General features: G+C 42.8%; 1 protein-coding gene across 2 annotated transcripts in view; it reads left to right on the plus strand.

Annotated features, from left to right (window-relative positions):
- The first annotated feature begins 616 nt into the window (after positions 1 to 616).
- The window catches only part of LOC144510730 (triple functional domain protein), a 589,246-nt gene continuing 574,879 nt past the window's right edge, over positions 617 to 14,983 (plus strand). Inside the window, exon 1 of one of the 2 annotated variants that reach the window (XM_078240506.1) lies at positions 617 to 846. In XM_078240506.1, the coding sequence (XP_078096632.1) occupies positions 780 to 846 (67 nt within the window). In that variant the 5' untranslated portion in view covers positions 617 to 779. The remainder of the gene's footprint in view (positions 847 to 14,983) is intronic. The other variant, XM_078240513.1, reaches the window with a different exon arrangement.

Genomic DNA, 14,983 nt, shown 5'->3' on the forward strand with positions numbered 1-14,983 from the left:
TCGATGCATCTTGATGTAACCATGCTTCTTTGTAACCTTGGCTATTGTCAATGTATCCAGTTCGTAGATTGCGTACGCATCCATTCTTTTCTATAAATATATTCGTATGTTTTGTAACATATATGTCCATTTCTTTGCATATTCAAGATCCGTCTAATTTGTACATTATTTTTATTTTCAGTACAATACTTATAATGTGTTTCTGTTCAAAATATATATTTGTGACTTTGGTACCGTGAATGCTTCTTATTCGGGTATGTTTCAGTCTCTGTTTACCATACATTAATCCGAATGCTATCTCTGTGCTGGTATCTTTGATTAGGGGTAATGTATTGCTTTCATGAATTGTATCAATTTCTGCATTTGCATGTACCACAAATCTGCGCTCTCTGAATGTGCGAAAGGATCAATTTGTATATTGTTTATGTTTGTATCTCTGTGTCTCTTGGTGCATCGTTGTATCGTTGTGTGAACATTGTGTGGTGCTGTTGCAGGCACTCGCCCTGCTATTTGCAGGCTCCTTGCTGCTGGAGGAGCAGTGACCTTGGGATGGGGATAGGATGGCTGGAGTTCCGGAAGTTGCCGAGATTTGCCGATGTTTGCCGGACGGTGACTCACGGCTCCAAGATGGAGGCGAGCTGGTAGAGGTGGCAGCGTTTTGCTGCTCGCTCCTTCTCCCCCTCCGCTTGGTGGCTGCCAGTCAGGATCGGTATCTCCGCTGCACGGAAGGATTGTAAATCGCACACGCCGACCAGGAGAAGAAGGCCGCCGCCGCCAACATGAGCTCTGCAGAGGGTGCGGAGGACGCGGCCGGGGACGCCGATATCGCCGCGTTTTTCCGATCTGGTGAGTGAGTGGGACTGACTGCAGTCCGGATTCGGGAGCTCGGGGATGGGCCGCGCCACGCCGGGCCCCGGACCACAAATTGTGGCAGACGCGAAACCGAGCAGGAAATGGAGGATTTACAAGATGAGATAAGAAAATGAGAAAGAGACTAGGACGAAACAGAGGGGGATGGGGAAAGAGAGGAGACGAGGGAAAAAAGGAATGGGAGGCTCTACTGAAAGAATGACGAAGGTGCTAACGCCGGGTGTGTGTGTGTGTGTGTTGGGGGCGGGGGTGTGTGTAAGAACTGAATAGACAGAAAAATGTGAAAAGCATTTTCACATAGAAGAAATATTGAAATAGGGGAACAGGGAGAATAGATAACTTGGATGCATGGGGGAGGGAGCTGGGGAATGGATGGGGCGTGGGGTTGTTGAAAAGAGAGAAATGGGTACAAAAGAGTTGGAGACCTTAGACAACTTTGGATTTCAACTTCAATGGGCAGCTTCCAAAGTCATATGTGACTCTTAATATCAGCGAGCATCAAACCTGAGCTTGATTCTGACCTTACTTGTATACATATGTACTTTTCACATGGTCACTGACTAATGATCAGTGATTTTATATTTCCCATCACTAATCCAGAGATTTTCTAATCATTTATAAATGTTTCTTTTGGCTTGAGAGCTACCAACTTAGTATAGACAAGGAATTGAAGCTGGCATTTTGTCTTCCATGGCTCAGTACTTAAAATTGACAGTGGACCAACCAACTGAAATATTGGAGCAAATTTCACTGTTAAGCTGTTATGACTAACACAAGAAAAGTATTTAACACTTAGTGGGGAGAGGGTCCAAATTAGAATTGGAGAAAAGCAAATGAAAACAGATTATGTGGAAATTGAAAATAGAATTGTGGAGCAAGAACAGAGAAGAAGACGATTGAGAAGAGGTAGAAAATGGGGAAGGAATGGTGAAATGAGGAGTTAGAAGGGGATGGGACAGGATATGGGTATTGGAAGAAAAGGGAGATTTGAAAGAAGACCCGATGAAGCAATGAAAGGAATGAAATGAGTAAAGAGTCAAGAGTGTCATATGTATGGGTGAGACTTGGACCATTGATTTCAGATGTGTAGTGGAGGTGGGAAGTACAGTAAGGCAGCAACAAGGGAATTAGATGGAAAATAATACTGAAAAGAAAACAAAGTGCTGGTGATACCCAACAGGTCAGTCAGCATCTGTATGGAGTGAACAAAGTTATGAGTTCTATTTGGTCCTTGGCTAAAAGGGAGTATAGGCTGTTGTAAATCTATAATTTCACACTAAATACAGGGATTTTTTTGTGGAAATTTCTGACTTTGCTTACGAGGAGAGTCAAAGGGATTTTATAGTGTGGGGTTAGAAGCAACATGCATATCAGGGAAGAAAGTCCCTTTTGTTAAAAGATGGCAATTGTGACAAAACAAAAAGTATTTAAAATTTAGGAGAGACCAGTATGGATTTAAAAATTCATAGTAGAAACTGCAAAGGACCTCAGTCTAACTAGAGGTGCATTTCTGATTGTTTAATTTTTGAACTTTTGTCCCAAAGAATGATTTCTTGGTGCAGCAGTTATTAGAAGGCTGAAGAGTAATAACATCTTTGGATTTGCTGAATCACTGAGACTTCTGGTTGAATCTCCAGGATTGCTTGTCAAGCCATAATAATTCACAACAGTAATTGGTGCATTATTGTTATAGAAATTGGGCTGGGTAACACAAGATGGATGAACAAATATATTTGGCTATTTTCCTCTGTATTTAAAATGAATACCAGGTTTTTTGTCAGGGGATGATTATGTTATCCATTGCGTTCAAGAGTCCACCAGTAGTTGTATTTTTCAAAAATAAGTAAAGAAGTCTCCTTTTTCTCACCCATCCACAGAAAGGTGGTGAAGTAGTCAAGTTTGAATGGCCCCTAAGTAAAATGTTTCATGGAACTTAAAAATAAAAATGGGTTTTCTACTTGTGTGGATATTGGAATTATGTTGCTAATTTTGTCTTGCTGTTAAAATGTGTCACACCTTGTAAAATTTACTTTGTGTGAGAATGTAAAAATTGTTGAAAAAATATACCATCACAAACATGAATCTTATGTTTTGGACATCTTTGAGAGTTTGTTTTATGGTACTCTGTCAAAATTAATCTTGTGAAGGAGAGAATCAAATTTTATAATTTTGTTTGCAAAATGTAATAAGCCTGAATGATCTAGCTTCTGTTGAATTTGAGATTCTTCATCAAAACAAAAAAGTTGTTTTTTGCTTAAATTGCTGCACCTTTGTGACAAATACCCTTGAACCTAAGGCACAAGTTTGCTGTCTACACACACAGAAAAAGTATGCCATCATAAATTGGATAGTCTTATCAGTAACTTGCATTTGAACTCTGATAATTTCAGTGCTAAGACACTTCATGTTTTCTTGGTTTCTGGATCAGAACCCTGAATTGCATCATTCCAGATTTCTCTCTTTTTCTCGTTCTTGCTGCCTAATTTGACTGTTGTGAAATGTAACAAAGCTTCCTGCTTGCTGATTGTATATATGTAGCATACCTTGTGATGAATGAAATGTTTCTAGCATTACTCTGCACTTCTCAAACTAAATTCACACAACTGCATCAAATTAACTATATTGATTAAATGCTCTGAACAGATTTGGTGCGCTTGGACTGTCGTAGGGAAGTCTTATTTGTTCTTGACCCTTTATGGGGACAAGAAAAGTCATTTAGATTAATACTTAATGATTAAAGTTCTATATAGTATGATATGTAATCTTTGACATCAGTATTACAGTCTATATTTTCACTGGAGTATAAATACCTTTGGTTAAAAAAGTGAACTAAATCTCTGGTTTTAGTTGATGCTGGATGTGAAATTTATGTTTTGTAAATAGTTTCTTCTTGCATGTTTTATTTTGCTTCTACCTTTTGAATTCAGAATGTTGCAACAATACACTGACTTATTTCCCATCCCTACATCCAGCTTTTATATAGCTAAGCTTCCTTCCTGTTGTCCATCATTTTCTCAATTTGTTATGAAATTGCCATAACTTCTCATTAAACTAACAGTGTTGCATAGTTGAACAGTGCAGCTGCAATTAATGTGAAGTTTAAAAATGTTAATTGTTCTTTCAATTGGATTCTTTTATTTCCTAAGTAGAAATATGCTTGTTTATAGAAGTCAGAAGTTGATGCTGCTGATATAATGACATTAGTTCTTTGCTGAAGATCAGGTATGAAGAAAGGTATTTCAGCCTATTTGATGCACCCTGATTTAATCAGCTGTTTTAAAAAACTTTAAGTTTTGAAATTTTGTCTAAAATTGTCTCGTACAGAAATTGGGTTAGTACTTACAAACAGTTATGTAAAAGATAGAATCACAAGAACAGGCCATTCAACTCAACTAATCTGTGCAGGAGTTTATTTTCCAAACAAGTCTCTTCCAATTTCATTCAACTTATGTCAGCATTTCAACATATCTTTCTATTCCTCCTCCTTATTCAGTTTTGGACCTCATTCTAGATATATGTTAATTGTCAGTACCAGAGAGATTGTTTGGCAATGATTAAGACTTATCTCACCTGTTTAAAAATGTATATACATTGGCGTAGACATGCCCTAAGTTTTTACTGAAGATACTGGTATATATAAGTTCTGAGGAACAAGGCAACTTAGACAACAACTTCTAGGTTTATCTGTACATTTCCCATTAATCTTTAAAGAAAACTTCATTATTTTTAACCTCAAAATTTGGAACATTCTTTCCACATATATTTGGTCCAGCCATTCAGAATTTTAAAACTCTCTATATGATGTCACCTCTGTCTTCTCCTTTCTAAAGTAAATAGTACTAACATGTTCAATCTTTCCCAATAGCTGTAATCTCACAGTGCTCTAACAATCCTTGTCACTTTTTTGCACTTTCTCCAATTCTTATCTGTCCTTTTCTATAGTATGGAGATTAGAACTGTGCACAGTATGTGTGGTTTGACCAGAGTTCTTTATAACTTCCTTACTTTTGAAATTCATGTTCTCAGAAATAAATCCCAGCACTCTGTTAGCCCATCTCCCCCAACAGTATCCAAAATGCTATCAGGGGATACCAGCAGCAGCAGCCAAAGCAGTGGTACCACGGCTGGCTCTGTTGTTAAGCAGGGAGGGACAAAGAGGACTAGAGTAATAGTTATAGGGGACTCTATAGGTAGGGGAACAGATAGACGCTTCTGTGGATGTGACAGAGACTCCAGGGTGGTATGTTGCCTCCCTGGTGCCAGGGTCCAGGATATCTCTGAACGGAGAGAAAGCATTCTGAAGGGAGAAGGTGAACAGCCAGAGGTCGTGGTACATATTGGTACAAATGACATAGACAGAGTGATGAGGTCCTGCAGCAGCAGTTTTAGGGACTTGGGTAGAAAGTTAAAAAGCAGGACTTCTAGGGTTGTAATCTCCAGGATTACTCCCTGTGCCACGTGCTAGTGAGGCTAGGAATAGGAAGATAGTGCAGCTCAACACGTGGCTAAACAGCTGGTGTAGGAGGAAGAGTTTCAGATATCTGGACCATTGAGGTCTCTTCTAGGGCAAATGGGACCTATACAAGAAGGACGGGTTGCATCTAAACTGGAGGGGCACAAATATTCTGGCCGGGAGGTTTGCTAGTGTCACACGAGAGGATTTAAACAAGTTTGGCAGGGGGGTGGGACCCAAAGCAAAGGTGAATTAGCTGAAGGGGAATGAGAGAGTAGGGCCAGTAAGACTTGGAGAAACAGCAGGCAAGGTGAGATTGCTAATCAGAGAGGGTCTGGTGGACTGAAGTGCATTTGTTTCAATGCGAGAAGTATAACAGGTAAGGCAGATGAACTTAGAGCTTGGATTAGTACAAGGAACTACGATGTAGTTGCCATTACATAGACTTGGTTAAGGGAAGGACAGGATTGGCAGCTTAATATTCCAGGATATAGATGTTTCAGGTGGGATAGAGGGGGATGTAAAAGGGGTGGGGGAGTTGCACTGCTGGTTAAGGAGAATATCACAGCTGTACTGCGGGAGGACACCTCGGAGGGTTCATACAGCGATACAACATGGGTAGAGCTCAGGAATAGGAAAGGTGTAGTCACAATGTTGGGGGTTTACTATAGGCCACCCAACTGCCAGTGGGAGATTGAGGAACAGATATGTAGGCAGATTTTGGCACGGTGTAAAAGTAAAAGGGTTGTTGTGATGGGAGATTTTAATTTCCCCTATATTGACTGGGACTCACTTAGTGCTAGGGGCGTGGATGGGGCAGAGTTTGTAAGGAGCATCCAGGAGGGCTTCCTGAAACAGTATGTAGATAGTCCAACTAGGGAAGGGGCCATACTGGACCTGGTATTGGGGAATGAGCCCGGTCAGCGTTTCAGTAGGGGAGCAGTTCGGGAACAGTGACCACAATTCAGTAAGCTTTAAGGTACTGATGGATAAAGGTAAGTGTAGTCCTCAAGTTAAGGTGCTAAATTGGGGAAAGGCTAATTACAACAATATTAGGCAGGAACTGAAGAATGTAGATTGGGGGCAGATGTTTGAGGGCAAATCAACATCTGGCATGTGGGAGGCTTTCACGTGTAAGTTGATAGGGATTCAAGACTGGCACATTCCTGTAAGGATGAAGGATACGTATGGTAAGTTTTGGGAACCTTGGATAACGAGAGATATTGTGAACTAGTCGAAGAGAAAAAGGAAGCATGTGTCAAAGCTAGGAGGCTGGGAACACATGAAGCAAGTGTGGAATACAAGGAACGTAGAAAGGAACTTAAGCAAGGAGTAAGAAGAGCTAAAAGGGGTAATGAAGAAGAGAGAGCAAGAGGGTAGCCAGGGAGAGGGTTGGCCCACTCAAAGACAAGGGAGGAAATCTATGTGTGGAGCCAGAGGAAATGGGCGAGCTATTAAATGAGTACTTTGCATCAGTATTCACCAAAGAGAAGGATTTGGTGGATGATGAGTCTGGGAAAGGATGGGTAGATAGTTTGAGTCATGTTGAGATCAAAAAGGAGGAGGTATTGGGGTTCTTGAGAAACATCAAGGTAGGCAAGCCTTCAGAGCCTGATGGGATATACCCCAGAATACTGAGAGAGGCAAGAGAGGAAATTGCTGGGGCCTTGAGAGAAATCTTTGTATCCTCACTGGCTACAGGGGAAGTCATGATGTGGAGATGCCGGCGTTGGACTGGGGTGAACACAGTAAGAAGTCTCACAACACCAGGTTAAAGTCCAACAGGTTTATTTGGTAGCAAATACCATAAGCTTTCGGAGCGCTCCGAAAGCTTATGGTATTTGCTACCAAATAAACCTGTTGGACTTTAACCTGGTGTTGTGAGACTTCTTACAGGGGAAGTCCCAGAGGATTGGAGAATGGCCAATGTTGTTCCTTTGTTTAAGAAGGGTAGCAAGAATAATCCAGGTACTTACAGGCCGGTGAGCCTTACATCAGTGGTAGGGAAATTATTGGAGAGGATTCTTCGAGACAGGATTTATTCCCACTTGGAAATAAGTGGACGTATTAGTGAGAGGCAACATGGTTTTGTGAAGGGGACCTCGTGTCTCACGAACTTGATCGAGTTTTTCGAGAAAGTGACGAAGATGATTGATATGGGTAGGGCCATGGATGTTGTCTACATGGACTTTAGTAAGGCCTTTGACAAGGTTCCACATGGCAGACTGGCGCAGAAGGTGAAGTCGCATGGGATCAGAGGTGAGCTGGCAAGGTGGATACAAAACTGGCTCAGTCAAAGAAGACAGAGGGTAGCAGTGGAAGGGTGCATTTCTGAATGGAGGGCTGTGACAAATGGTGTTCCTCAGGGATCAGTGCTGGGATCTTTGCTGTTTGTAATATATATATATAAATGATTTGGAGGAAAATGTAACTGGATTGATTAGTAAGTTTACGGATGACACAAAGGTTGGTGGATTTGCGGATAGCGATGAGGACCATCAGAGGATGCAGCAGGATATAGATCAGTTGGAGAGTTGGGCGGAGAGATGGCAGATGGAGTTTAATCCGGGCAAATGTGAGGTAATGCATTTTGGAAGGTCTAATACAGATAGGAAATATACAGTAAATAGGGGTATTGACAGGCAAAGGGATCTGGGTGTACAGGTACACAGGTCACTGAAAGTGGCAATGCAGGTGGAGAAGGTAGTCAAGAAGGCATACGGCATGCTTGCCTTCTTCGGCCAGGATATTTGGCTAGTCATTGGCAAGCTTTATAGAACCTTAGTTAGGCCGCACTTGGAATATAGTGTTCAATTCTGGTCACCATACTACCAGAATGATGTGGAGGCTTTGGAGAGGGTACAGAAAAGATTTACCAGGATGTTGCCTGGTATGGAGGGCATTAGCTATGAGGAGAGGTTGGAGAAACTTGGTTTGTTCTCACTGGAGCGACAGAGGTTGAGGGGCGACTTGATAGAAGTCTACAGGATTATGGGAGACATGGACAGAGTGGATAGTCAGAAGCTTTTTCCCAGGGTGGAAGAGTCAATTACCAGGGGGCATAGATTTAAGGTGCGAGGGGCAAGTTTTAAAAGAGATGTACGAGGCAGATTTTTTACACCGAGTGGTGGGTGCCTGGAACTCATTGCTGGGGGAGGTAGTGGAAGCAGATACGATAGTGACTTTTCGGGGGTGTCTTGACAAGTACATGAATGAGATGGGAATAGAGGGATATGGTCCCCGGAAGGGTAGGGGGTTTTGGTTGAGTTGGGCAGCATGGTCAGTGCAGGCTTGGAGGGCCGAAGGGCCTGTTCCTGTGCTGTAATTTTCTTTGTTCTAACTGACCAACAATGCGATTTTAATGTATTATTCAACTTTATCCTTTTGCTCTTCTTCACCATTTCGTTCCTTATTTTCTAAAGTTTAGATGATGTTTCTGTTTTTCCTGCCAAAGTGCATCACCTCCCATTTGTCTACGGTAATGTTCAATTCCCACTTAACTACCCAACCTGTAAATTTTCTAAAGTCTTGTATTATATTACATTCTTCCTCAGTGTTAGCTGTACTCCCTCAATTTGGTGAATCTGTAATTTGATATTAAGTTACTTTTACCCAATCTAAACCATCAAAATAAGCTATGAATAACCATAGAACCTGCACTGATCCTTGTGAACATTTTTTTCTAACTTTCTACAATCTGAAGAGCTATCCTTTATCTCCACTCTCTACTTTGTATTTTATATTTTAGCTAGTTAGCTATCCATTCAGAAATCTGACCTCAAATCCACATGCCCTAAGTTTGGGTGGGTCTAATCTTATCAAAGGCCTTTTGAAAATCAAAGTATATGGCATCTGCAACGAGACACATGTCAAAGGTTTTGTCTCATACTCATCAGGACATTTTGCAAGAATACCAGAATGAGGGGGAGCAGCAAGTAGACTCTGTTATAGATGTTGCCGTGGAGTCTGCACCAGGTGATTGACAGTTAACTGCCAAGCATTGCTTGAGATTTAAACCAGGCTGTTTGACCCTGATTGGTCAAGACACTGTCCTGAGGAATGAATGGATGTCACTTATTTTGTTTGGCTGAAACAGGCATACATAATGTTATTTTTGTCTTCAAAGAACAGGGCCCTATGTCTTAATATATGTAACTTGCAGATGTGCCACAAGCTGAGTGCAATTGACAATCTTAAATTGGTTTTCAGCATAATTCTTAGCATATTTAGCAATTTGAGATTGTCAGTTGGGCTTGCAGTGTGGTGCACACACGGCCCTGTTCTTTGCAGACAGACACACATTTGCACCTATTATATTATTTAAATGGAGCGGGCTGCAGAATTCTGTGGTACAGAGATCTGGATGTCCTTGTTTGTGAATCAAAATAAGTTAGCATGCTGGTACAGCAGTTAGGAAGGCAATGGAATGTTGGGCTATATTGCAAGGAGGATGGAGTGTAAAAGTAGGGAATTCTTGTACAAGGCATTGGTGAGATCACACCTAGAGTACTGAGTATATTTTTGGCATTTGTACATAAGGGGGTGTATATTTGTATTGGAGACATTTCCGATTCATAGAAAATCATAGAAACCCTACAGTGCAGGAAGAGGCCATTCGGCCCATCGAGTCTGCACCGACCACAATCCCACCCAGGTCCTACCCCCATATCCCTACATATTTTACCCGCTAATCCCTCTAACCTACACATCTCAGGACACTAAGGGGCAATTTTAGTATGGCCAATCAACCTAACCCGCACATCTTTGGATTAGGTTCAGGTGGCTGATTCCTCATAAAACAGCTCACTCCTTCATCCTAGGAAAGGTTGAGCAGGTTGTGCCAATAGTCAGAAGAACGTGAGGTGATTTTATAGACAAGTTGAAAAAAAGTTTTGGATTGGGGGAGAGAGAAGTTTTTAGTAAAATAAGGCAGGATCTGGCCAAGGTATTGTGGGAACAGTTACTAATGGGGAAATCTACAGAATAGCAGTGGAGGAGCATTCAAAAAGGAAATGGGGGAGGGTACCAGCCCAGCATGTTCCCTCTAGGATGATGGGAAGGAATAACAAGCCCACAGAACTATGTATGATCAGAGATGTTCAGGATACGATGAGAAGGAAAAGTCCTTTAACAAGTACAAGGGAAGCAAATCAGTGGAGGCATTAGTGAAATATAGAAAGTGCAGGGTGGAGCTTAAGAAAGCAATTAGGAAAGCAAAGAGGGGAAATGAGGAAGCTCTGGCTGGTAAAATTAGGGACGATCCCAAGATATTCTATGATATCTAATTGACATTTCTACCCTGGGAATCCTTTAATATTTCAAATAGCTTGAATCAAATCACCCCTCTATCTTCAAGATCCAAGGAATATAAGTCAAGTTTGTTCAACATTCCCTCATTACTGAACCTTTAAAAAAGGGTGGCAGGGTGGCACAGTGGTTAGCACTGCTGCCTCACAGCACCAGGGACCCGGGTTTAATTTCGGCCTTGGGTAACTGTCTGTATGGAGTTTGCACGTTCTCCCCATGTTTATGTGGGTTCTTAGGTTTCCCCCACAGTCCAAAGATGTACAGGATAGGTTGATTGGCTGTGCTAAATTGCCCTTAGTGTCAGGGGCTAACAGGGTAAGTATGTAGGGTTACGGGGATAGGGCCTAGAAGGAATTGTTGTCGGTGCTGGCTCAATGGGTCGAATGACCTCCTTCTGCACTGTAGGGATTCTATAATTCTATGATTCTAAGTATATCAATGGGAAGAGGATAACCAGAGAAAGAGTGGGGCCCATTAGGGACCAAGGGGGCGATCTGTGGGTGAAGCCAGAGGATATTGGTAGTATTAAATGAATACTTCACATCCACCTTCATCCAAGAGAATGAGGAAGATAGTGCAGAATTCCGGGAGAGAGATGGTGAATGTTCTTCAGCAAATTGACATGGGAAGGACAAGATATTGGAGGTGTTGGCAGGTTTAAAAGTGGATAAATCTCCAGGTCCAGATGAATTTAGTTTAGTTTACGTTTATTTACCAGTGTCACAAGTAGGCTTACATTAACACTACAATGAAGTTACTGTGAAAATTCCCTAGTTGCCACGCTGCGGCGCCTGTTTGGGTACACTGAGGGAGAATTTAGCATGGCCAATACACCTAACCAGCACGTCTTTCAGACTGAGAGGGGAAACTGGAGCATCCGGAGGAAACCCATGCAGACACAGGAAGGACGTGCAGACTCTAAAATTGAACCCAGGTCCCTGGCGCTGTGAGGCAGCTGTGCTAACCACTATGCCACCATGCTGCCCAATTGTGCCTGAGGCTTCTGTGGGAGGCAAGAGAGGAGATTGCAGGCGCTCTGATCCAATTTTTAAATTCCTCTCTGGCCACAGAGGAGGTCATGATATGGAGATGCCGGCGTTGGACTGGGGTGAACACAGTAAGAAGTCTCACAACACCAGGTTAAAGTCCAACAGGTTTATTTGGTAGCAAATACCATAAGCTTTCGGAGCACTGCTCCTTCGTCAGATGGAGTGGAAATGTGCTCTCAAACTGTGCAAACAGACAAAATCAAGTTGCAGAATACTGATTAGAATGTGAATCCTATAGCCAGCCAGGTCTTAAAGGTACAGACAATGTGGGTGGAGGGAACATTAAATACAGGTTAAAGAAATGTGTATCGTCTCCAGACAGAACAGCTAGTGAGATTCTACAAGCCCAGGAGGCAAGCTGTGGGGGTTACTGATAATGTGACATAAATCCAACATCCCAGTTTAGGCTGTCCTCGTGTGCAGAACTTGGCTATCAGTTTCTGCTCAGCGACTCTGCGCTGTCATGTGTCGTGAAGACTCTTCAAACAACCACGCAACCTCAAACAGACCATTGTCCGCAGCAAACTACCCAGTCTTCAGGAGAACAGTGACCACAACACCACACAACCCTGCCACAGCAACCTCTGCAAGATGTGCCGGATCATCGACACGGATGCCATCATCTCACGTGAGAACACCATCTACCAGGTACACGGTACCTACTCTTGCAACTCGGCCAACATTGTCTACCTGATACGCTGTAGGAAAGGATGTCCCGAGGCATGGTACATTGGGGAAACCATGCAGACGCTACGACAACGGATGAATGAACACCGCTCGACAATCACCAGGCAAGACTGTTCTCTTCCTGTGGGGAAGCACTTCAGCAGTCACGGGCATTCAGCCTTGGATCTTCAGGTAAGCGTTCTCCAAGGCGGCCTTCACGACACACGACAGCGCAGAGTCGCTGAGCAGAAACTGATAGCCAAGTTCCGCACACATGAGGACAGCCTAAACCAGGATGTTGGATTTATGTCACATTATCAGTAACCCCCACAGCTTGCCTCCTGGGCTTGTAGAATCTCACTAGCTGTTCTGTCTGGAGACAATACACATCTCTTTAACCTGTGTTCAATGTTCCCTCCATCCACATTGTCTGTACCTTTAAGACCTGGCTGGCTGTAGGATTCGCATTCTAATCAGTATTCTGCAACTTGATTTTGTCTGTTTGCACTGTTTGAGAGCACGTTTCCACTCCATCTGACCAAGGAGCAGTGCTCCGAAAGCTTATGGTATTTGCTACCAAATAAACCTGTTGGACTTTAACCTGGTGTTAGAACAAAGAACAAAGAACAATACAGCACAGGAACAGGCCCTTCGGCCCTCCAAGCCCACGCCGCTCCCCGGTCCAGGATTGAATCCTGAATCCAGGATCCCCGCCCAATTTTCCAGCCTATCTACATACTAATATCCTATCCACCGAGCTGTCCCTCACAGCTACGATGCTTTGTTCATCACAACCTATTAGCTCACCCCCATCCCCCCATTCCAGACCATGTGATCTCCAGGGAGAGGCGAAAACCCAGAGTGAAAACCCCAGGGCCAATATGGGGAAATAAAATCTGGGAAATCTGGGTGTTGTGAGACTTCTTACCACAGAGGAGGTGCCAGACAACTGGAGAACAGCTAATGTGGCTCTGCTATTTAAGGGCTGTAGAGCTAAACCAGGGAACTACAGACCAGTGAGTCTCACATCAGTTGTAGTGAAACTATTGGAGAAATCTCTGAAAGAGAGTATCTATCTCTATTTGGAAAGGCAAGGCTTGATCAGGAATAGTCAGCATGGCTTCGTCAGTGGGAGGTCATGCCTAACAAATTTAATTGAACTTTTTGAAGGGGTGACCAGGTGTGTAGATGAAGGTAGTGCAGTTGATGTAGTTTACATGGATTTCAGCAAAGCCTTTGACAAGGTCTCAAATGGGAGACTTATAAAGAAGGTAAATGCACATGAGATACAGGGTAAATTGATGAAGTGGATTCAAAATTGGCTCATTTGTAGGTGACAGAGTTTGATGATAGAAGGCTGCTTTAATGACTGGAAGCCAGTGCCCAGTGGCATACTGTGTTGGGACTCCTATTATTCGTTATTTACATAAACTACATAAATGACTGTGCGGGGTATGAAGAGTAAATTTGTCGATGACACAAAGATTGACCGGGAGGTTAACAGTGAGGCTGAGTGTCTTGGGCTACAAGAAGGTATAGACAAAATGGTCAAATGGGCAGCTGAGTGGCAGATAAAATTTAACCCTGGAAAGTGTGAGGTGATACACTTGGGAAGGAGTAATTTGACAAGAAAGTGTTCAATGAATGGCATGACATTAGGAACTTCTGTGAAACAAAGGAACCTTGGCGTGTTTGTCCATAGTTCCCTGAAGGTGGAAGGACAACTTAGGGTGGTGAAAAAGGCAAATGGGACACTTGCCTTTATCAGTTGAGGCATAGATTACAAAAGCAGAGAGGTCATGTTGGAGTTGTATAGAACTTTGGGAGGCCACAGCTAGAGTACTGTGTGCAGTTCTGGTTGTCACATTATAGGAAGGAAGTGATTGCACTGGAGTGGTGCAGGGGAGATTCACCAGTATGCTGCCTGGGATGGAACATTTAAGTTACGAAGAGAGGTTGGAGAGGCTTGGGTTGTTTTTGTTGGAGCAGAAAAGACTGAGGGGAGACCTGATTGAGTGTACAAGATTATGAGGGGCATGGATAGAGTGGATAAGGAGCAGCTGTTACTCTTTGTTGAAGGTTCAGTTGCAAGGGGACATAGGTTCAAGATGAGAGGCAGGAGGTTCATGGGGGATGTGAGGAAAAACCTTTTTATCCAGAGGGGGGTGATGGTCTAGAATGCACTGCCTGAGAGGATGGTAGAGGCAGGTTGTCTCACATCCTTTAAAAAGTATCTGGATGAGCACTTGGTACATCATAACAATCAAGGCTATGGGCCAAGTGCTGGTAAATGGGATTTGGTGGGAGGTCAGATGTTGTTCGCTTGTTGGTGCAGACTAGATGGGCCAAAAGGCCTCTTCTGCACTGTATGATTCTATGATACAAGGGAGCTTGGCATCAAATGGTATGTGGAAGGCTTTCGATGTGTGCTACAAGTTAAACCTTATTACGTCTGTGCTGTAATTGATTGTGAACTGCACCAGATCACATTTCACTACATATGAGGCCGCATGTTAAATCCATCATGAATTACAATCTGCTTGATGGTGACCAAGTTTTTGCATTCTGTTAACATACTGGGGGGGGAAATTGATGGAAATGTTATTTTTTTGCTGGGCTAGGGTCCAATAGTGATAGC

The sequence above is a fragment of the Mustelus asterias genome, chromosome 2, assembly GCF_964213995.1.
Source record: "Mustelus asterias chromosome 2, sMusAst1.hap1.1, whole genome shotgun sequence".
Classification (NCBI taxonomy): domain Eukaryota; kingdom Metazoa; phylum Chordata; class Chondrichthyes; order Carcharhiniformes; family Triakidae; genus Mustelus; species Mustelus asterias.